The sequence below is a fragment of the Tenebrio molitor genome, chromosome 6, assembly GCF_963966145.1.
Source record: "Tenebrio molitor chromosome 6, icTenMoli1.1, whole genome shotgun sequence".
In the NCBI taxonomy this organism is placed as follows: domain Eukaryota; kingdom Metazoa; phylum Arthropoda; class Insecta; order Coleoptera; family Tenebrionidae; genus Tenebrio; species Tenebrio molitor.
The window spans coordinates 21607243-21630126 of NC_091051.1; the positions used below are offsets into that span (position 1 = coordinate 21607243).

General features: G+C 36.8%; 4 protein-coding genes across 12 annotated transcripts in view; 3 read left to right on the forward strand and 1 right to left on the reverse strand.

Moving 5' to 3' along the window:
- The window catches only part of LOC138132625 (protein croquemort-like), a 53194-nt gene extending 42719 nt beyond the window's left edge, over nucleotides 1-10475 (forward strand). For 5 of the 6 annotated variants that reach the window (XM_069050210.1, XM_069050208.1, XM_069050207.1 and 2 more), the window contains exons 3-9: nucleotides 45-356; nucleotides 409-618; nucleotides 673-884; nucleotides 9488-9655; nucleotides 9705-9902; nucleotides 9956-10158; nucleotides 10221-10475. In XM_069050210.1, the coding sequence (XP_068906311.1) occupies nucleotides 45-356; nucleotides 409-618; nucleotides 673-884; nucleotides 9488-9655; nucleotides 9705-9902; nucleotides 9956-10158; nucleotides 10221-10285 (1368 nt within the window). In that variant the 3' untranslated portion in view covers nucleotides 10286-10475. Of the gene's footprint in view, nucleotides 1-44; nucleotides 357-408; nucleotides 619-672; nucleotides 885-9487; nucleotides 9656-9704; nucleotides 9903-9955 lie in introns of all 6 variants that reach the window. The other variant, XM_069050213.1, reaches the window with a different exon arrangement.
- A 100-nt stretch (nucleotides 10476-10575) lies between these two features.
- Nucleotides 10576-15819, reverse strand: LOC138132619 (nuclear factor related to kappa-B-binding protein). 3 transcript variants are annotated; one of them, XM_069050191.1, is made up of 5 exons: nucleotides 15668-15819; nucleotides 12238-15354; nucleotides 12054-12182; nucleotides 11008-11994; nucleotides 10576-10958 (listed from the first exon to the last, which is right to left on the reverse strand). In XM_069050191.1, exons 2-5 carry the CDS (start codon nucleotides 15344-15346, stop codon nucleotides 10846-10848), a joined length of 4338 nt encoding a protein of 1445 aa, XP_068906292.1. In that variant the 5' UTR covers nucleotides 15347-15354; nucleotides 15668-15819; the 3' UTR covers nucleotides 10576-10845. The 3 variants fall into 3 exon arrangements, with proteins under 3 accessions (XP_068906292.1, XP_068906290.1, XP_068906291.1); XM_069050189.1 differs by having other exon boundaries at nucleotides 12054-12185; XM_069050190.1 differs by lacking the exon at nucleotides 15668-15819 and adding an exon at nucleotides 15414-15593 and having other exon boundaries at nucleotides 12054-12185.
- Nucleotides 15820-16043: 224 nt separating this feature from the next.
- eIF3f1 (eukaryotic translation initiation factor 3 subunit f1) lies at nucleotides 16044-17393 on the forward strand. Its single transcript, XM_069050219.1, has 3 exons — nucleotides 16044-16202; nucleotides 16333-16790; nucleotides 17066-17393. Exons 1-3 carry the CDS (start codon nucleotides 16094-16096, stop codon nucleotides 17333-17335), a joined length of 837 nt encoding a protein of 278 aa, XP_068906320.1. The 5' UTR covers nucleotides 16044-16093; the 3' UTR covers nucleotides 17336-17393.
- A 901-nt stretch (nucleotides 17394-18294) lies between these two features.
- LOC138132624 (titin-like) lies at nucleotides 18295-20404 on the forward strand. 2 transcript variants are annotated; one of them, XM_069050206.1, is made up of 8 exons: nucleotides 18295-18513; nucleotides 18565-18641; nucleotides 18702-19110; nucleotides 19166-19258; nucleotides 19306-19682; nucleotides 19734-19808; nucleotides 19860-20122; nucleotides 20172-20404. In XM_069050206.1, exons 1-8 carry the CDS (start codon nucleotides 18298-18300, stop codon nucleotides 20261-20263), a joined length of 1602 nt encoding a protein of 533 aa, XP_068906307.1. In that variant the 5' UTR covers nucleotides 18295-18297; the 3' UTR covers nucleotides 20264-20404. The 2 variants fall into 2 exon arrangements, with proteins under 2 accessions (XP_068906307.1, XP_068906306.1); XM_069050205.1 differs by having other exon boundaries at nucleotides 19860-20404.
- The last annotated feature ends 2480 nt before the right edge of the window (nucleotides 20405-22884 follow it).

The window sequence follows — 22884 nt, forward strand, 5'->3', positions numbered from 1 at the left end:
ATTTGTGTCTCGAAGAGAATCCAATTTGATCTACCCCATTCCAGGAATTAAACTTAGGAAACGATGACACGACAGAGTACAAATTCTGGGAGGAAACTCCCATTCCCATGTACATAGAATTCTATTTGTACAACTGGAGCAATTATCAAGAAGTGATCGATTCAAACTGGACGAAAAAACCGTCGTTTTATCAAATGGGCCCTTATACTTACACCGAAAAACATATACGGAAAGATGTGATATTCAACGACAATCACACTTTAACATTCAAGACAGATAGATTGTGGCACTACGCCCCTGAAAGATCTTCCGGATCTTTAGATGACCAAATCACTACAGTGAACCCCATTCTACTGGTATTTTATTTTATTTTTTATTCCAAACTTTGTATTCAAACAACTGTTTCAGACTGTAGCAAATATGGTCAAGTACAAGCATCCAATTGTCAGAATCGGTGTTAATTTCTTCCTTGAAGAAAAAAGAATAAATTTAACAGTTACTCAATCGGCGAAAGAGTTTATCTTTGAGGGTTACGAAGATCCCATGTTAACTTTGTTGAAAAAATTGCATCTGAAACATATCGATATACCGTTTACTAAGTTTGGATGGTTTGCTGCGGTGAGTTCCTATATTTTTCTTTGCATTTCCTCAAAATGTAAGTTTGTTTAATAGCGGAACGGTTCTATCGATTATGATGGCACTTTCAATATGTTCGATGGTACAGATGATGTACGAAAGTTAGGAAGATTTAGTTCTTGGAACTACAACAAAAGTACAAAATACTATCCTGGTTATTGTGGCCAGGTCAATGGTACCAGTGGTGAATTGTGGTACCCAGTTGAAGACGATTCCCATGTGCAAATTTTCTCACCTGACACTTGTAGGTAGGTTGATTTTATCGATTTTGGTCTTAAAATATTAGAATGCTAAATATAATAGAATAATCGGGAACTTTGTACTCTGATGTTATTCTATCATAGTCCTACCCTTCCTAGCCTGAACGATTAAAAATTTGTGGCAAAGGAAATATTTCCCCTTTCTCACTTTCACCAAATGGCGACACGAGCTACTAATTTAAAACTATTGTAGTCATTATTTTTGCTTCTTTGTGTCCGCTACAGCCCTATTTGATACTTAGGTGAAAATTCCTACGCAAAAAGGGTGATGCGTGCTGCCTCACAATGGAAATGAGCCTTCACTCGCGTGTATTGAAGAATGTGACAATGTGAATATCAAGTTACATTTTTAATCGATAGTTTCTTTAAAAAATCGTTCTGATCGAGCTGTTGTGAAAGGAAAAAAAAAGTAGCTACAATAAATTAATACAAATTTCAATCAGTTTTTAAGAGCTTGAGCTGACAGGACCACACACCGCTTAAATTAAAATCGACGAAATAAAAATAATCGCAGCAAAGATTTGTCGTATCTCTGGCGTCATATCGTGATGAAACAAAGTACAGAACAGAATCAGGAATATTCACTTCTCAATTAACTTTGTTTGAATGAAATCAATTCATTAGTTTTTGATTCCAGTAAATTCAAACAAGAACCAGACAGACATACAAGAATTCTTAAAACTGCGAAAATGTCTTCTATATTGTGTACAATAATAACCCTGTAGGGTTATTATAAATTATTGTAGTCGAAGCAGGCCATGCCCATGTTATGGAATTTTTGCCGAAAAATCGGGTGATAACAAATTTATTTATTTTTTTTAAATTAACGATTGAATCCAAAAATATTGAGTTATTATTTATAATAACCCTGTATAAGTACAGTTAATTTCAAAATTAAGGAGTACACCTCAAAAATAAAGAAGTCGATTTATTACATTTTTTGCCACCTTTAAAGGTGTCTTTTTGAAATTTGAGCGTCATATTCTTTACAGGGTGTCTCAAAATCCGCGAATTCCAAATTCAGAGCGTTGTAGGGGATTACTTCAGTAGTCCAAATATGGAAATAAAAAAAAAATCGGGACTCCCACCATAAAGATACATTGGTCTGAAGGTGCACTGTTTGAAGTGCGTTTTCTTCAAATACAGGCTGAAAAGTTCAGTGTTTATTGTTAAAAATCATGTTCATATCTCCCTTAATGCATAAATATCCTTTTTTTTAGTATGATTTAATAACAATAATAAGCAACTAAAATCACAAAAATAATGGGTAAGTAGGATCATATCAGTTCTGTCATCGTCCGAAAACCTTTTCAAATACTAAATATCGAGTGTTCAAATGAAATCCTGGGCTGAGAAGGCGTTGGAAACCGTCAATTGTTGTGCTTTTTTAAAGCGTAGATTAATTGGAGCATGTTGACAGCTAACCTAAAATTTAGAGCGAAAATTTTTTTCTTTTTTTTCTTTCTTTGCAATGTTTTGCATCAAAAATAGAATAACGTAACGATTCCTATTCTCGAAGCAAATATCTAAGGGCACCCTTTGCTGAAAACAAACATGTTTAATTATGTTGCGATTAAACATAAACAAATGTCATTCGTGTCAAACGGCGGGAAATTCAAACTTTACACTGTTCTAGACGGTTTAATTTTTCCAACGCCTACTCAGCCCAGGATTTCATTTGAACACGCGATATATACCATTCACGATTGTTTCAAATTCGTCTATCTATGAAAATCTGACATTTTAGTTGGCAATATTGTGATTTGTCATAATAAATCTATTTTAGGTTATAATAGACCTTTACAATAAGGATCTTCTTTGTCGCACAGTGACGTCACTGTGAGACAACAAAGATGGTGATAGCGACTGGATACTGAATTTCAATATGTCTGTTCGCCTTCATCGTTTTTTTTTAATTGCCTCAGTAAAGACCAATTTAAATTAGATATTGAAGTTAAAGTTATTTTTTCACCATTACAAAAATTAAATGCATACGAATATTTACAAAACTACGACAATAATTGACAAAGCCGTTCCTAGGCTCCTGCGGCAAGTGTTTATTAAATAGGTAATAAATACATTCTGCCAAGGAAGGGGAAGGGTCGGCCAGTGACGTATTTGCCGAGTGCACACAGACTAATCTTTGCACTGCGATTTTGAAACGATGAATACATTCAGAAGTACGTCCAGCTGTCTCGTCTCACCAATCTTAAGTTATGTTGCTGTAACTTGTAACGGATAGCTTAGCTCGTTTCACACAACCCCGGCAAAAGTTAATTTGGCCGACAGCTGTTGCTAAACTGAGTTTGCTAAGGTAACGACAACGGTTGCGCCAATATTTCCATCTCACTTAATTTGGAGTCTATGCAAGTTAATCGACACGATACAAACATCCCGTGACACGATACAAACATCCCGTAAAACAATGAGTTGCCGCTATACTCCGTACGGTGATAGATTGCACGTTTTTAAATTCTAGTTCCAAAACATAAAGCAGTGAAAAATACTAAACTCTCCATCTCAATTGTTTCACTTTATGTGGAAAACCATTGTATCCCTGCAGATTAATTCCCGCCAAACCGGTTTCTGTGTCTGTCTTCTGTCAAAAAACGTGCAATCTACCAGAGTACGGAGTATACCTTATTTATCATCGAGAACCTTAGAGTTTGCGTTTGCGTAGTTTAATTCCTTAATTTCAAATTCACGTCTGCTCCTAACCGTTTAACGTATCGTCTTTTGTTTCTGTTTTGTGTGTTTAATCTGTTATTAATTATTATAGTATTATTTAAATTGTGAGTGTAAGTGGTAAGTAGGTAAACACACCGACAATGGCAAATGTAAAAGATGTAGTGAGTACCAATGCCGATTTGATTAACTATTTATTGGTAAATAAATTTCATACATTGTCTTATGATGACAAAATATTTGTGAAGAAATTGCCAGTTCCACAACCCTCAATGGTTGATTTAGGTAATACAATCGAAAAGTGGTCATAATCGCGCGTTTTCTAAAACTCTGTACCAGAAAAATATATGGTTAACGGGCAGCCAAGTGCACTTGCACTTGTTAGTTTTACTATGTAACATTTTTTTAATTATGAACCTACATTTGTCACGCGGATGCCTATCAAAAAGTTAACACGAGCCGTCACTGCTAATATCCCTTTGCATAGATTCATATCCTGAAAATTTTATTTTCGTGCATTGCTGACAAAGTTATTAATCGCCCGAGTCGAAGACAAAAAAATTTTCGGATAGAATCTATGCATCGGGATATTATAAGTGAAAAAACAACACGATATGAAAGTCACTTTTTTTTTCACTTATTTGCTTGATTAACTCGGGTTACGCCCTCGTTAATCAATCTGCAAATTCGTGAAAAAAAGTATGACTTTCATAACTAGTTGTACAAATACCTGTTTTTCATAAAATTCAGTAGCTCCCAAACTTCTTTTGAAAAAATTTTAGTCCCTTTTTCTCGAAAAATATCAACATTTGTATAAGACATTATTGGCTCAATCGTTACATATTGTGGAGTTCTACCACTGGTTAAAATAGATGCCAACTTTCAAAGTCACCCTGTATACACACGAATGTATATACTCAATTTCATATAAATGTGCATCTACGCAAGCCATGAAAATCTGATTTTCTGTTGGTATTAAAGCTAAAGCTGGTGATTTTGACTTTCAAAGTTGCTTGTTCTGCGCGAACTCGATTTGACTAATTTTTCAGTTTTGTTGTGCATTTTAACATTGCTGCTTTCAAAAGCAATGTTACGCCTTTTTACTGATTAAATTAAAGAATTCTTATTTGTTTTTGTCCTTGTATTTTTACCAAGTAACGATTTATTGGACATGACCTTCAAAAATGTGACTTTTGTAATGTAACTAAATTAAAGGTGCTTTTACACATGCACAGCTCACTTGATGAACATTTATATGAAATCAATTATATAATCAATTCACTTTTGTAATGACGAACCAGAGTTACTAAATTTAGTAACTTTTGTCTTGTAAACACATCTTTTTACCGCGAATTTGGGCTTTTAAAAAGTTAGGAGGTTATGGGTCACGTCATTTGTTCTGTCAAAACTGGTCCAATTCAAAATATAGTGAAACTAAATGTGTCTAATTATTTTGAAGAAAAAAGCAAAGTTGCACTACACAAATACGAAAAGGCAGTTGAACGTAACAATGAAATAATTTTGCATTTTGCTACTGATCCTCGTCATCGTCGCTGTTTTCCAAGTCCGAATCCTAATCCTCAACCAAATTAACAATATTTGTGGATATGTCATGGATGCTAAAGTTTCCCAAAAGCCTTGTTCTTGTCCTTCATTGAAAATTCTATACACACTTCTGGGACTGAAGTCTGTGCAACACTTAGGAAGAGTTTTTTTTTAGATTAGGATTTACCGAAAAAACATTCGCCACTGCTTCTACAATTTTGTACTTTACGTATTTACGTTTCCATTGTCTCCATGAGTAATTTCTTTCTTAATTTTGTTGAAAGCCTTTAAAATGTGCTGCTTCGTCTGCTTGCTTATTGATGCTTTACTCCGTTTTGGAAATTCATTCATTTTGGCAGTGACAGTAATATGACATTTGAAATCATTGCCAACTGCCGAATTTTCATATATTTTGTAAAAAAATTTAACAAAAAAAAAGTTCCAGTTAGTTCGTCATTACAAAAATGAATGCATTATACAGTTTTCCATTAGTAGAGGGTGATTCAAACCAGAACACGACATCGCGTAGTTTGCGTAGAAAGGTAATTTCAGACGTCGGCTCAGTCCATTGTTTCATAAGGTTTCAAAGTCGAAAAAACTAAGTTTTTATTTGTTGGACCTATACACATTTGTATAGGTTATAGCTTATCATTATAAGCTCACCTGGCTCACCTCATTCAACAAAATAAAAAACTACCTACTGCGACTTTGACATTGACCCAATTCCAAACAGTGGCCACATATACAAAATTTTCAAATTGCTCTTGTGCCCACACGGTTAAACTTAGGACACTGAAATATTTTTTGAAGAAACTTCACTTGCGGATCAACTACAGGAGCCCGTTCATAAATACTCTGGGTAGGTATAAAGGTTACCCTTGGGTCACCCAAACGCCGTTCACAAATTAAAATTGGGGGAATAATCACACTACCCCAGATCGTTCACAAATGTTTAGAGTGACACAAGGAGTGTGCCCATGTTACCGATGTCTAGCGGTGCGGGAGAAATTACCCATACGTCAGATTTGACGTTTGTCAAATATCTGGCGGCAGTGAAGCGGCGGCTGCGTGAAAAAAATATGTTCTGAGGTGTTTTTATACATTTTTTAATTATGTTTTCAATAATGGGGACAAAATTTTCGAAACTGGAATGGCTGACTGCAGTGCATTTGAAATTATCTGTTGGTTAACCCCGGTGCAATCCGTTCAACATATCCAATTCTTAAAGGTATTCCTTGTGCAACCACACTTATATTCTCTTCTTCCCCTTCCTGTATTGAATCCGGTGATAACAAATTTACAAGGAAAAAACGTTTTTATGCAGAACAAATTGCCTCAGAAACAATTAATTTTCTTTTTCTTTCGTCAAATTGCATTTTTAATCTGTTGATCTTCATTTAAGCAGGTAGTTAAATAGATGACAATTAAATGTGAGTTGACAATGTTGACATTTACAAAAACAAAAAACACGCGTTTAGCCGATTCCGTTCATAATGCCGGAGTGACACTGCAGTCACGTGATATTCCCCACACTCTACCTTCGCCCATATTTTATGAACGCGCTCCTGGTTTAAATAACATATACCACACTCTGTGAGACACCCGGTATAACGAAACGGCAAATATAATGCTTCAACAATATCAGTTGTCATGGTTTTGAATTTGCAATGTCTTATCAAGTCTTACCTTTATTAACCTTACCTTACCCTTATTAAATTGCTACAACACCATGGATTTGCAGCTCTGACGGATAACCGTAATCATGTCTGCCAAATTTTTATTCAAAATTGCCATTAGCAAGATTGATAATCCCCACATGTTGTCATTTTTCTGAATAGTTGCAGAACTACTCCTAGAATCATAACTGAGGAAATTCATCAGTTTATAGAATATCATATTTTATTTATTGCCAAGTAGGTACTTAAATTGTATGTTGGCCAATCATGCATATTAATTTTAATCATTATCATTATAAAACAGGAACACGGTGTCAAGACCGGATTTATTTATCATTGTCATCCTGTAATGATAAATTGATAGTTAGTAATCTATCAAATAACGATAATTCCTTTAAAAGTACTATTTTTATATTATCATTTATTTGTTGCTATACGCCCACTTTTTACACGACGTTCACTTCGTACAGAAAGTGTACGTCTGGACTGTATACCTACCATTGACTATCACAAGAAGAGGGTTCGTTCTTGTCCGCGGTCGTTTTCGTTACATCACTTTGGACGTACTATGCCGGCCAAAAAATTTTGGCCGTCATTCAGGCTTATTATGGTGACCATTGGTTATTTACCAATATTGAAAGGAAAGCAACATTGGAAATTGAAATATTTCAATAATTAAAATATTCCCTATTATGGTGTCCACATTGGTAACGCTTAAGTGACCTTGGTAAATTTCAGATGTTGGATAGAAACACGATACGAAGTTGCGTTCTCCAGTGTCTCCAACCTAAAGAATCAGGCAATATTTTTAGGGATTTACGATTTTATTTGACATGAATGACATGTCAATGTCATGCTAGAATAAAAAGGTCTTCCAAAAAATACAATTTGATCAGAAAAAACAGGGCGGCTATAAAAAGCAAAATTTCTGAAAACATGCAGCTTAACTTAATAAACTGTCACTTGTCAATAGTGACATTTGCCTCATTTTATTTAAAAAATGTTTTTACTGAAGAATGCCGTATTTATGAAAATAGAATCTCATTTTTCAAACGAGAAGGACGAAAATGGTAATAGTTATTTATGGTATAAGTGGGTTATTTAAGATATTACCCACGAGAGGTATTTGTAACCTACGAGGGCTTGCCCGAGTAGGTTATTACCTCGAGTGGGTAGTACTTAATAACCCACGTATGCCATACAACGTTTTATCCAATATTCCAAAATTTTTAGATAATGACATTATTGATGAAATTCTGCTCCCGATGGGTTATGAACGTTAATAACCCACGGTGCTAATGGCAACGTGGGTTATGTATGTTATAACCCACGGTGCAAATGGCAACGTGGGTTAAAACAACAGACTAGTTATAGCCCAGTTTACTCAATTAAAACTAACTAGTAAAACACGATATTACTATTGAATGTTGGATAAATAGATTTACTACACACAACTTTGTTTGTTGGAGTTTCGGCAAAATGTCTCATCATCGTGGTTATAACTTACGATAACTGAAGCTTCCACTCATGTTTTCAGAAGTTTTATTTTATCTTTTTCGTTAACCATTTGTCTAACATTTGACGTCATTTAAATGTTTTTTTTGTTCGACACTGTCAGAAATTGAGAATTTTCTCCTGTGTGAACGGATTTTGATAAATGTCACCACTTGTCAAAACGAAACGTCAAGCTAATTTTAAAGGCATAGTCTGTGCCAACAAACGACAATTACAGTCGATTGCAAAAAAATCTAGTATCTACATCAAGTTTTCTACACTTTCATTCATCCTTCTTATTGTCAATTTTGATGTTACCAAAACCAGAAAAATGTCAAAACTTTTCATGTTTTACGTCAGACCAAGTCAGACATAACAAATTTACATCCATTTTCACTTTTAGGTATACCTACAATACGAAATAACCAATATCCAACAGTAATAAGACCACCCCAGATCGTTCTTAAATTTTTCCAATATCAAACATTGGATGTCGTAACCTCTTTTGTCACAGTAATACCCAAAACACGTAAAATTGGTTATTTTCCAATAATCTGAAAACTTCCAACATAACGAATCAAGGACAGATAACCAATATGCCACCATAAACACACTTCCGAATTTTCTTAGTTATTTTCTGTTTATCCGTTAATAAACAATATCCAAGAGTCACCGTAATAACCCTGATTGTCTGTCAAATCAAAAAAAAAAAAATTGTAATATTCACTTTATTGTCATCATGATTACCGTCTTGATTATGGACGTTATTTTTTGGGTGGTAAATTTCAAAACTCAAAATTATTTTGTCATTTCTACTACACAGAACGTTTACCTCAGGTTATCTATGTACGATTGTTCAAATTTGGTTATTCATGTCGGATTTTTGGAATATCTGAGATTCAAACAGTTTAAATTGATTGTCAAAATGACAAGATTCGAAAGTGGGGTTACGAATCCTAAAGGGTTATTTACACTTTACTTGAATGTCAAGAAAATGACGGCCAAAATTAAATTTTTTGGCCGCCATAGTACATGAAGTTCTTAGAGGTTATCCGAAGCCACAGATGTGAAATAATATGTATATATGAACGAAATGACGCAGGCACTCTACTTCTTATTCAACGCGCAAAACAATTAAAAAATACTCAAGTTGTTTAACCTCTAGTGTACTATGTGTGTTTGATGTTTCAGTACTCTGTCTCTCGTTCGCAACGGTGAAGACGAAATGTTCGGACTCGAAGGTAGCAAATTTATAGGAGATGAGAAAGTTTTTGACAACGGAACGAAATACCCCGAAATGGCATGTTTCAGTCCTGGAGATGCTGTACCGAGTGGAGTACGAAACGTGTCAGAGTGCAAGTAATGAAACAAAAATGTTCGCGAAATTTCTTACTTCGTTCTGTCATAGATTCGGAGCACCCGCTTTCATTTCTTATCCTCACTTTTACTTGGCTGATCCCTACTACAGAGATGCCGTGGACGGAATGAAACCCAATGCAACGGAACATACATTATTCATATCCATCGAACCTGAAACTGGTATTCCTCTCCAAGCTCGGGTCGGAGCACAGATAAATCTGCACCTCGAGAAGATCGACAGAATAAAGTATGTAATCTACGCATTTACATTTTACTGTTATCACAGTTTATTTGTTTTAGGTTGCTTGAAAATGTGAAAGAGTATTTCATTCCCGCTATGTGGTTTAAACAGTACGTAACGTTGAGCAAAGACTTGGCGAACCAAGCCAAATTGCTCATAATTCTTCCTTCTATTGGGAAATACACGGGGTGGGGTCTTATAGGACTCGGGTGCCTCCTGGGATTCATTTTCATTTTCATCACTACAAAGAACTTTTGGAAAGGTAGAGAAGAGGAACGTTTGTTGAACCAGGAGGCGTTTTAATAATACTCTTCTTTTTTTAAGAGCACAACAAAAAGTCGGAATTAAGTGAGCAATATATTGTAAATAATCATTGCTGTGATAAATGAAAATTTGACCATTTTGTATAAGACTAAATACGATATATGGGCATTGTTACACGTAGCTTTATGTAAAATATGTAAAAAATTTGTACATACTAGGTACTTAATTTTAAATTTGTAACTACGTAAGCGGAAAATAAAACTGACAGTTTAATACTGTATAAGCAACATTTAATTATATTTTTGTGGAATTTGATGCTGTTTGACTTTTTTCGCCACTTTAAAGAACACTTTTTTTTTTTTAATGAGATTTCGCATCACTGGTAGGAGTGGTTTTTAGTGGTTAAAAAAATAGATTTGTTTATAAAAAGGTTACCTAAATTTATTAAGTAGTAATCGTTTTTTTTGCATTGCATCTACACATTCATAAATTAAACAATTACCTATTTATGACTATTACAATATTTACATCACACAACCTGTAACGTTGATAAATAAATTTAAAAAAATCTTATAACCAGAAATTTCATGTTGAGATAATTTACAATTGAGTTACTTGATGACTTTTTAAAAAAGGTTTACATTTACTAATACATGATAAATTAAACTAAAATATGTACAAGAAATTAGTCTGACGATGTTATTGTAGGATCAGAAACCTTATCTGTTGAACTAGCTGTGGCAGCTTTGACAACAGCAGGGCTCATCACCCTTGCGAACACTTGTCGTCCTTGAACACCTGCAAATCTCTCGTTAATCCCATATCAAACGTCGACGGAAAACCTTACCTCGACCTTGACCGTGTGCCTGAGCCAACGGTATAACTTTGACCCCTTGTAACGCCTTGATATTGATAGCTGTCCCTTGAAAACCTGCCGGTAACAATATCTGCTGTGCCACTATCTGTCCCCCTTGTCCTTGACTCGCTAACACCACCCTCTGTGTACTAGTTGCCGTACTAGTCTGCAATCTAACCGGATGTCCTTCTAACACTATATGTCCTTGAGAGATGCTTTGACTCGGCGCACTTTTCACACCCGAACTAAAAACCACCTGTTGCGGTGTTTGCACTTTCAACTGCGGCCCCAAAACGACGTTCTGTTGATTGATTATGTTGATGTTCTGCGTGTTCTGTTGCGTGCTCGGTATCGCCTTGACCGCGTTCTGTAACACCAACGAGCCTCCGCTCGTGTTGGGTTGCGTTTGTAAAATGACATTTTGTCCTTGAATGTTTTGAATCGTGGTCCCTTTGCTCGCCAATAGTACCGGTTTTCCTCCTATGTGTGTCAAATTCAGGTTGGCAGCGTTCACCATCCGGATCGTGTTGGCGTTCGCGGCCAACGTCACCGGTTTGGTCGAGAGCGAAATATTTTTAGCCGTCGTCAGCTTGACTTGGTTCTGTTGGCCCATGAATATCTTCGGTTGAACAATCTTCTGACCATCAGTGGTAATCAATTTGGCATTGATGAGTTGTTGGGCTATCTTGGGTGTAAATTTCGCCGTGTTCACCGTTTGCGGTTTATTGGCGGAAATTCGAGCCACCGGCTTCGTAGCGGTTGTGCTTATAGTCGTGGTGATCGTTGGTGGGCATGTAGTGGTTGTGGTGGTGGTGGTCGTGGCACTTGTTGCCACCACTAGTTTCGGTTGGCTCGTTATTATGATGTTGTTTTGAGAGCCTACGGCGAATTGCGCGATGGGATTTTGTTTTGTAGTACCAGTAAGCTGGATTATATTAGTAGGTCCTCCCTTAGTACCAGACACTCTTAACGTGGTACCTGAAATTTGCAACGACATATACAGAACTATTTAATTAAAGTAGTCCAATTCTCTCTACCTTGTGGTAACGATCCGTGCTGCTTCTGATGTGCCAGCAGACTCTCCACCGATATCACCTGACCAGCCGCATTCGTCAACACTTTGGCAACGACTGGATTCTGCGTTGTCGCCAGCGCCCCTTTCGCACCTTCTGAAAAACAAAACTCAAAACGATGTTCAGATTGTCACATTCCAAACCTCACCTATTCCGACTTTTCCTTGCTGCTGTTGTCCCACCAATTGTTTTTGCACAGCTTTTTGCTTCAAAATGATCTGTTGTTGCTGTTGTGAATTCAGAACGGTCGCTTGAGGCAAAATTTTCTGTTTAATCGTCTGGAGAATTTGATGCTGCTGAGCTGGAGTCAAGGTGGCTTGAGTTTTGATTTGTATTTGCTCGGGCAAAGTTCCAATTTTGGTGGATTCGGTCTGGGTCTGCGACACGCCTCGTACAAGAGTCACGTTCTTGATGCCTTGTAGCTGCTGGGGAGTGATGCTTTGGATGAATTGAGGTTGAGTAGTTTTCACGTCATTTTTCTCCCCCTCGGTTTTAATCATTTGACTGGCTTGCTGTTTCTGTTTGGCCTGGATGGTTTGGAGTAGTTGTTGAGTGACGATCTGTGATTGGTTGAGTTGTTTAGGAGGCGTGGCTCGCTGTTCTTGTACTTGTTTGATTACTGCGTTACTCGAAGGTATAATGAGCGATTTGCCCTGAGTAGGCGATATGATTTTAACCAAACTCTTAGTTTTAGGAGGATTTTGTTTAATCGTGGGACTCGACGCGGAGACCCTATTCTGTACGATCGCCTGCAAAGCTTCATTGATTTCTTTCTCTTCGGCCGAGGGTATCTTCTCTTGGTTCGAGATGAGAAGAGAATTACTTTTTGACGTTCCACTATCTCCACTCTTGTTTTTATTAACCACATTTTTTGCTTTTTCTTCACTTTTGATGACTTTATTGGCAATTTTATCAGTTTTAATTTTGGGTTTCGACGGTGTTTTCTTATTGGTGGCTTTCTTGGCTTTATTTACGCCCTGGTACTGTTGATGGATCCGTTCGAAATCTTCTTCGCTTCGATTTCTGTGCAAATAAATCCAGATTTTCCTTTTGGGATCGTATTTAACACAAGGATCGAATTGGGTGTGCATTCGATCTAAAGCTCCGCTCACAACTGATTGAAGAACATTGTCAGGGGCGGTGCTCGAAATATATTGAGAACTTTTCAATAGTTCGCAGATGTCAGCTCTTGTGCCCTCACCATTGGGCAGTCGTGCAGTGGCGTCTCTTACTAGAGATAAAATAGTAACAAAATTCGGTCTGTCGGCGTTCAACATCGTGTGACCTCTAGCTTTAGTGTTACCAACTGATGGGTTGTAAATTCCCTTAAGTGGTCCCACAACACTTTCGTAACCGTTGCATCTGTACGTGAATGCTTTGTGAGGATTGTTGTAGCGTTTTCTTTCTTGTTCTCTAAAATCCTTGATTTCGTCACACGTTGCCTTTCTAACTGTCCAATTGGTAGGACAACGCGGCGGTGGAGGTGTTTGTGCTCTATCCGTCACTTCAACATCTAGCTCGTCTTTATCCTTTTCCTTGTTGGTTTTGGCTTCGCTACGATGTTCCAACCAATACTGACAAAGTGGGGCTAGGAGACCGTCAGAATCGCGTCCAGCTCCTATCCACTGATACATTTCCACGGGAATTTTGTACTCCATGTACGGAACAAAATCATCTGGTTGTTCAGGAGAATTCCCACACAAAAAATTCACAGCGCTCTTCAGTAAACTAACCCAGTTATCTGACAAACAATACCAATCGTTCAAAGGACTTATTGGATTTTCTTGCCACGATTTTAATCGTTCCTCTAACGTGCTTAAATTCATTCTGTGTTCGTTTGTTGAACAGATGATGTCTCTAATAAGCGACAGGAAATTCGAGTGCGTTTCCTGCATTAATTCCGGTTTATTGTTCAATTCCAGAATGTCAATATCAGAATTATCTAAATCGATCGGAATTTCCATCATATCAATGCCTTCAAGATCTGAAATAGTCACGGGTGTGATTTTCCCGTATTGTGGGAAAGCATTCGGTTTAACCACAACAGGGTTGGGATCAGGAGACGTGTCTGGTTTGGGAGCTGTGAACAATTCGGTTTTCACCTCACTTTTCACATTTTTCGGAGTCGTTTTCACGTTTCTGTTCGTTTTGACTTTTTTCACGTGATTCACAGTCACTGCATCAACAAAAGAGTCAGAATCCGATTCAATTTCGGAATTTGAACTGTGTCCTGTGTAATTATTTGGTGATTGGGTATTTACTCTCACTTCCTTCTTTTTCTTCTTAGCTAATTTATTGTCGTGATGCTTGTGTGTGAACGTCAAATTTTTGATATAAGGCAACTGGGTCCTATTTACAATGTCTGATAAAGTTACACCTTTAGTGCTGTATTCGGAGTCTTCACACCGTTCTAATTTTCTTCGCTTGTGTTGAGAGACGAGGGTCTTATAAGTTTCATCCGTAATGTAAAATGGATTACGTAGAGGTGTTATGTATTTCTCTAAATCCAACCCATTAGATTTGGTTGACATTGTTGAAATGTAAATGTCCGAGTTTGAGGTGTAGCTATTTCGAATACTGTTCAGATGACGACGCTGTTTCCGCGAAAGTGAAACAGGAGGGCCTTCGGGGTAGTTTTCGTCAGGTGAACAGTAATTATCTTCCGTCTTGGCTTGGATTGATGCTAAAATTTGGTAGTATCTTCGTTTTGTTCGATGGACGATGTAATTTAAATTAGGGTCTTGAATTTTTTCGATTTTCGGTTCCACTCCCGGCGGCAAGTTATTTATTTGATTAATTAATTTTCTTTGAGATTCGACCACGTCCTGCTTGAGTTTTGCCCTAGATTTTCTGTAGCGATACAAAGCTTCTTTTTTCTGAGCTTTCTTGATAATTTTGCGCATGTTGGCAATATCTGGACGAAAATAACCTGCTTTCAAATCCTCATGAAATTTCTCTAAAGGGCTGTTGAACCTAAAACTTTCACAGTCAAATAGCTTTTGGAGGGTTTTGTTCTTCTCTTCATCATCATTTTCAGGAAAATTAGGTAGGAAAGTTTGTAAATGTTGCTTATTATTATCTGATAGTGAATTCCATGTTTCGCTGGATAAAACCATGTGAAATATATCTTTTCTTTCACAAAGCCCTTGAGGTAACTGCAATTTGGTTCCACATATTTCAGCTGTTTCCATTCCATCATCATCTGAGGATTCTGTCGTGTAATCTGAAGAGGTATCTTCGGAGCTGTCAGTGTCCATTTTCGTGCCTAAAACACGATTCGAGGTGCTCAAATTGATAATATTGGAAGTAATTGGGGTGTTTGACCTCTGAGTTTTTTCGCCGATTTAGTGGTTATTTTGGGTTAGGAACGGTGGGGCATGGTTCACTTTCGGGTTTAACGAAGGTGACCCTCGTGAAATTACCAAATGTATTGGGGAAAATAGGAAAATACGTGGAAATATCGCAGCGTGACAATCTAGTAGCTATCGCTTGTCAATAATAAACAATTGAATTTGAATTGGGAAAAAGGCGGGGGAGGGGTACGGTTTGTGATTTTTCTTTTTGATATTTACACCCACCTTATCCGGTTCTAAGTCTTATCCAGAAATATCCAAGATGCACACACTACAAAGTGGTATAAATCCGGCACGCCTGCATTGCGGATATACCAAAACAACGCATATACACAGCCAGTGGTGGGCCGCGAAACCATTTTGATCCGAGCCATCAATACTAAAAGTCAAACTTGGACGTGCCAATTTTACCACAAACACAAATTCAAACACAACAAACAGCACACCAATCGAAACGTGGATCAATTTTAGTAAATCCATGCGAAAACCCGGACAAAATTCACAAAATTTTGCGGATTTATCACTGAAACAAAACGATGGATTTCACAGATTTGAATGCAAACTAGGGATTCTCTGAGTTGCAATGTTGGCAGCGATGAAATTTGACATTGGTGCGTTTGCGCATTAAGTTCCAACGCGTTCGTCATTAAAATGGCGCTCAATCTGCAGGTTAAGGTACATCCTGTCGTTTTGTTCCAAATTGTGGACGCGTACGAACGAAGAAATGCGGACTCTCATCGAGTTATTGGAACGTTATTGGGTACGTGTGAAATCTGCATTTTCATATTGAGCTAAAAACCAAAATTGAGACATGTGACGATTATCTAACCTCTAAACGTCAAACGTCTGTTTTCAATTTTTTTTTTTAAATATTTACTGTGGCGTTACAGGTAACGTGGATAAAGGGATTGTCGAAGTGATCAATTGTTTTTGCGTTCCCCATAAAGAAACTGTGGACCAAGTTGAAGCTGAACTGAATTATGCTATGGACGTTCATGATTTAAACCGTAGGGTTAACTCGAATGAGTCCATTGTAGGTTGGTGGGCGACTGGACATGAAGTTACTAATCACAGTTCTGTGATTCATGAATATTATGCTAGAGAATGCAACAATCCAGTTCATGTAACTTTAGACACAAGTTTGCAAGGAGGTCGAATGGGCCTCAAGGCTTATGTGTGTGTGTCACTGGGAGTTCCTAATGGAAAACAAGGTTGCATGTTTACTTCTATTCCAATTGATGTTACTTGCTATGACCCTGAAATTTTTGGATTGCAATTATGTCAAAAGACTCTAGGAGCTGGAGGTGGCAGGTCCAGGAATGTTCATCCTATGCTTGATTTAGCACAGGTTGGTGTTTTAACTATTTTGAGTTGTACAGTAATCTAATTTTAATAAAGGGACTTTTTAAGGAGTGTCGTGCATACAACACTGGACCGTATGATTTCCCATTCGTTAAGCCTTTTATTAGCTAAGTAATTGATTAGACAAAGTGAGAGTATATGCCAAGCACTATGTTAGGAGACAAAGCAATTTAACGACGTTCTTTAACTTTAATGAAAGGGAAATCATACAGCCCTTTCTCTACAATAATTTTTGAAAGATCAAATTCTGATTTGTTGCAGGTTTCAGAAGCAGGATCAAAAATGGGAGTTCTCTTAGACCAGGTTTTGTCTTATGTGGAAGATGTTTTAGCAGGAAAAGTTCAGTCCAATAATGCTGTTGGAAGGGCTCTACTTGATTTGATTAATTCTGTACCTCACATGAGTAACGAACAGTTTTCAGAAATGTTCAACAGTAATGTTAAAGACTTGTTAATGGTGATCACTTTGTCACAACTTATTAAAACTCAATTGCAATTAAATGAAAAACTCACGTTACTTACGTCAATATAAAACTGGATTAAGTTTTTCTTTTGTATGAAAACGATAATAAACATTCTGGAGACCATAATTTGTTTTGATTTTTATACCAATTGTATCAATGAAAACATTTTTATACCAATTGTATCAATGAAAACACTTGAAAAAATTTCCAAAAATTATTACCTTGGCTTGAATTAAAACATAATTTTAATAAAAAGTCTAGGAACTTTCGTGATACAACGTTGTTGCACCTTCAAGGTTGCACTGCAAAAGAGGCGCAATTTTGGCGTCGGCTTAAAGATTTGTGGAAACTCGAAAGTCAGTTGTTTTTTGAAAAACTACTCCATAATTTTTAACTGAGTTAACAGTTAAGTGAACTGAATCTTAAGTACAAGAAGTTTTATGGCATGACATTTACATACGTTTAACTTTATTCCATTTCCAGCTGAGAATAATCTTAGGAAAATGTTTTTCAATTTAATTTTATTGAATCGACAGCACAAAGCTCATTTTGGAATTGCATGGGTTGCAGGGCTTCGTGGTGTTCAACACGTAAACAAGAAAAATGTTCTTGAACTCAATATTGGAAAATTATGGTAATTATTTCACTATGCAGACTCTCTCTAACAGAATCATTTTTAATAGTGACGATATCGCTGAATACGTGTGTTCTGAGTCGGATTCACCTCGATCACGCTTTTCACTTCGCCTTTCTGCTATATTGATAAATGGAACCATTAAGCTTTACAAACAGAAAGCTACCTATCTACTTGGTAAGTGGTAGTGCATATTTTTAGTATTTTAATATGTATTGTATTTCTTCAGATGATCTGGTAAAAGTGTTAACAGTTTTTACTACTCCAGCAATAATTTCGTAAGTACAGTAAATACAGTTAAGTAATTATATTGCAATTTTTTTTATTTTTCAGATTAGGTATGTCATATTAATTTACTTGGTAAAGTAGGTACAACCTAACTGATATTTAGGTATAATGGAGACACCTCCGTCACCTGTTCCTAAAACAAGAACCAAGAAGCGACGTCGTACTGAAAAGAGTACTCCACAGAGTCAGCTGGAACAACTTGTGGCTGACATTAAAGCTCAAGAAGCTGGACAAGTTGAGTTTGCAGAATTAGCAGTGGAGCCAGCTGTCCTTGAAGCGCGCGCAGATGAAGTTACTTTGAGGGAAGCTCACGTTCCTCACGGGGTATTGTATTAAAGTGTGCTTTAACTTTTTTGTCATTGGTTGATTATGTAGGAGTTGGCGCATGAAGAATTCGGAATTCTAGGTGTTTTCCAGCCTCTTGAAGGCGAGCCACTACCAGAATTTGTAAGGTCTGTTGTGATTTGGAATAATTTTTAATTCCTTTAAATAAAAACGTTAAATGTATTTAGAGAACAAGAAGGTGTACCGCAACCACCATCTTCCAAAGTGGGCGAAGAGACAGTGGTACCTGTGGTACAAGAAAAGGTGGTTCCCGTGGAACTTGCCTCAAAAGTTACGTCCTCAACTGAATCCGAAGGTGCTCCCAGAACCATCACTGTGGAAGCTCAAGTACATGTTTCTGCCCAAGTGGAACCTTCCAAAAGGGCTCCTCGTGGAGAACCAGACAGTCTTTCAATCCAAACTTCACAGGTTGCAGTTGAAACTCCAGCTGAGGTACAAGAATTTCGCGTTGAACAATCGGAAGAAGTGCAACAGCTTGGAGAAAAATTGAGAAAAATCGAATCGATAACTCGAGCGCGTCCGATTTTAGGGCAAATGCAAATAGGAGCTGTGGAGGACAGAGATACACAAATTCAGGTGAGTCAAAGAAAAAAAATATGTCTTTGTATTCATACCACGTTCGATGGTAAAGCTTCGTAGGATACGAAAGAAAAACGACGAGGATTTGGCAAAACTCGTAATCAATGTAAAACAATCGAGGGTAGTAAGGATCAACCGTTGTGAAGTGAGTACGTGAAGATTTATTTTCTCTTTTCGACGTTGTATTTTTAGCCAAATGAAGTCGAATGGATCGACATAAATCCTTGTCCGTTGCCCGAAGTTAACATAAAAGTTCCCAATTTAACAAATTTGGTCAACATGTACCTAATCAGAGATGACAGAGATTTAGTGAAGCGTCGCAAAACTTCTGAAGGAGCGAGTTTGCGTGATTCTCTGCCTCTGCAAAGAAAATCTGGACGAGTAACACCTCCCGCAGAATTTTTGACTGAAGCAACAGTTATCCCCCCTTTGTTAGAAGAGCGAGTTGAAGAGCAGCCTGTTGCTGAAGTGCACGTTATCGCTGACACTCTTCAGCTTCCTACTGAAACGCAGGTGCCTGAACCATTACTAGCATCAACTCCCGTGATAAGAAAAGAAACAGAAATTGCGTAATGTTTGCAGAATACAAATTATCTTTTAATGATATTTTAAAATTATAGTCAGAAAACTGTGGAAGAAGTAATGCATGTAACAGTTGAAGAGCTGGCTGTTTCGCCGAGGAAAAAGCGCAAACTGTGAGTAAATTAAACGCTTTGATTTTCATTAAATATCTACAACATCTTCAGCGCTGATATGGAACCTCAATTCGAAAAAGAACTAGACTTTATAACTTTGCCGACTGATCTCCCGTCAGGCGAGCTAACCGTGTCTGCTCTTACCATAGCCCAACAGACTGTCGATTCCGTACCGGTGCCTGTTGTGACCGAACAGTCTCGTCAACAAGATATCGTACACAAAGTTTTTATAAAGGGACGATGCACATTAGAAGAGGTCTCTCAGAGACCCATAAATAAACTGAACATAGCACGGGCTTTTAACGATATTCTCGGTATGAGTGTTATTTTCCTTGCTTTCAAAAATTCAACAGGTGTATTCAGTTTTGTGCAGGTACAATTATGTCCAGTTGATAAGCGAGGGAAAATCGTCGGAACTGAAATTTATCGAGCGAGGATTTAAAATGAATCGTTGAAGATATGGCATAATTTAGATTTTTTTTTGTTCGTTTCATTTTTAAAATTTTAATATTGTTAATTTTTCCAAGTTTTATATGAGTTAAACCTTTCTTGTCTAAATTATCTATGCGAATACATAAATCTTTTATTATTCTTGATATTTACGTTTTTCTTGGCTCTTTGGTAAGAAAATATTTTTCCGATGTTTAGACATATCTTGCTTCAAAAGATTATTTTATATTTATAAGGTGTTAGGGAATGGTCTCCCAAGAATTTCAGGGTGAGTTTATCAGGGAAAATGTGGTCGAACACCTTGATACCGTTTTTGTGAAAACAAAATTGTTCCCTGCTGTTTTGGGACTGCGGAAATATTGCTTTATGCACGAAATAGTTATATGTGTATCAACGCCGCGAAATCATTCTTTAACGTACCGAGAGAAAAATTGTCGCCGAGGTCGCTTGCGGCCGAATCAGGACAATCTCGAGTATATTAACATCTTTTTGTGCAACCGAAAATTTATAATTGTTATAAAATGAACTACACTAGTAAAATTTACTTCACTGTCAATAAATACATATACATTCGGTTTACATGTCGCTATTGAAATGATAAAATAAAACAATTCATTTTGTAAATAATCGTAAAAATGTCGGAATAGACTTGTAGTGAAAGTAATGTTTCAGTGTCGTGTGAGTGCCCCACCAGAGTTAAAAAGTACGTATTATAAATTCTGCGGTTTCTAATCCCGAAAAATCCAAACGCGTCTTAAACTCCGATTTGCATCAAATATTAAAAAAATTACGTTACTTTAACGGCCGTCGTTAAAGCAATGGCCGCGAAATTGGATTTCGCGACCTGTTCTAGGTACGCGAAGTGCTCGTTTCACGTACGGTTGCGCACAAAAAAATTTTACATGTTTCGATTTTAAAATGACTACTTGCAAACGATTCGAAATTTATTGCTCCCAAAGTCTACACTTTGACTTGATCTATCTTTAATCCGTCGCCTTCGGAGATTACAATCGTTTACATTGCCAGAATATTCTATCGAGGAATATGCAGAATATGCATTTTGTGATTGGAAAATGTAGCAGAAATGCTAATGCTGCTGTTTGAAGGTATGCAGAACGTTTTCCTCAGCGAAGAGTGCCATACAGGAAAACCATTCTTGGTATAGTACGTTTGCGTACGACCGGTTCTGTTACCAAAAAAACAAGATGCAGAAATGGTGAATACGGAAGAGAAAATTTTGCATCGAGTTGATGAAGATTCCTTCAAGTGCCAAACAAATTGCTATAGAATTTGGAGTTCCTCAGTTGTATCCAAACTGGGTGTTCGATACAACTGTTAACTTGCTCTTTCATATTTTGTATTGAATTTTGAAGCGTCACTTTGACAAATTAAATCAAGGTATCAACGGTGTTGCCAATCTAATTTTAAAGTCATAGCCTACTTTAATTATAAATTTAAATGATCTCACGGTATATAAGAGAAAGTAGGCTCGATCCTGGTTCCTAGGGGAGTTTTTGAGAGTTAAATTTGCATTAGTAGCCTGGCTGCCACAAACTTTGTGAAGTAAATGCAAGCAAATGTAAATAGTTAACATAATATTTATATCAACATATTTTATTTTCACTCTACAGCCTGGCTACGAAAATTGGAGCCACTTTTCCACATTTGCGCAAAAGATGGAACCACAAAAAAAAAATGGAATTGCTGGCAACATTGTTTTTTTTTAAGTAACTATGCTTTCAAAAAATGTAGCTAAATGTTGGTGGTAGCCGATTAGGATATGTTGCACGCTAATGATCCTGCACTCTTACAGCTGCTGTTCTACCAGATCGACCTTCTTTACCAGGATAATACCATTTTATGATAATTATTCGCTGACAGTGACATTGACAATTGTTAAAAATAGTGACAATTGCACGAAATATTGAATTCTATGTTGCCATTTTTTAAATATAGTTGAATTTTTTTAATAAACAATTGTCAAAACGTTGTCTTGTTGGTATGAACCAAACTGTGATTTTCATGATAATACGATTGGTCACATTGAGTGTCAACATTTTTTTATGTAACTGAGCCTGCGCCCTAACGATCGAGAGTTTATTTCAAATTCGACAAGGTTTCTCCTGATTTCTCATTAAATTTGTTTTGAAAATGAATTCACGGAAGAAAGGTACGGGAAGTGAAGTGAACATAACCTTAACCATGAGTTGGTATCAAATTGTTATACAGCTGGTCCATATGTCCAAATTTTAGGGTGGTACAATATGGTTTTTTACTTCATTTTGACACTGACAATTGTTTATTAAAAAAATGTCACTATATATTTTTTTGATCCTCAAATGTATTGTAAAAACAGCGACATCTCTTGGTAAAATGAAGAAAAGTGACTCCAATTTTCGTTGCCACTCTGTAGAAACATTTTGATAATGTGCAATTTTATGTAAACGCAGATAATGGCAACTTTAACAATAACAGTGCAGCCAATTATCAATCGACAAAAGCCCCTAGGAACCAGGATGGAGCCAAGTCTGTTTAATATAGGTTTTACTAATTTTAATTAAAACAAGTGTTTTATAAGTTTTATTTTTAGAATTTGCGTCTCTAATAGGTCTATTATTGTATTCAA

Coding starts and splice junctions, on each gene's coding strand:
- LOC138132619 (XM_069050189.1), bottom strand. CDS start 15,346: ATGGACACTGACAGCTCCGAAGATACCTCTTCAGATTACACGACAGAA. Junction 12,186..12,237: donor GCAAGGAAAAGTCGGAATAG/GTGAGGTTTGGA, acceptor TTTGTTTTTCAG/AAGGTGCGAAAGGGGCGCTG. Junction 11,995..12,053: donor GCACGGATCGTTACCACAAG/GTAGAGAGAATT, acceptor TGCAAATTTCAG/GTACCACGTTAAGAGTGTCT.
- eIF3f1 (XM_069050219.1), top strand. CDS start 16,094: ATGGCGCTCAATCTGCAGGTTAAGGTACATCCTGTCGTTTTGTTCCAA. Junction 16,203..16,332: donor AGTTATTGGAACGTTATTGG/GTACGTGTGAAA, acceptor GTGGCGTTACAG/GTAACGTGGATAAAGGGATT. Junction 16,791..17,065: donor CTATGCTTGATTTAGCACAG/GTTGGTGTTTTA, acceptor GATTTGTTGCAG/GTTTCAGAAGCAGGATCAAA.
- LOC138132624 (XM_069050205.1), top strand. CDS start 18,298: ATGGAGACACCTCCGTCACCTGTTCCTAAAACAAGAACCAAGAAGCGA. Junction 19,683..19,733: donor AGAAAAGAAACAGAAATTGC/GTAATGTTTGCA, acceptor TTAAAATTATAG/TCAGAAAACTGTGGAAGAAG. Junction 19,809..19,859: donor CCGAGGAAAAAGCGCAAACT/GTGAGTAAATTA, acceptor CAACATCTTCAG/CGCTGATATGGAACCTCAAT.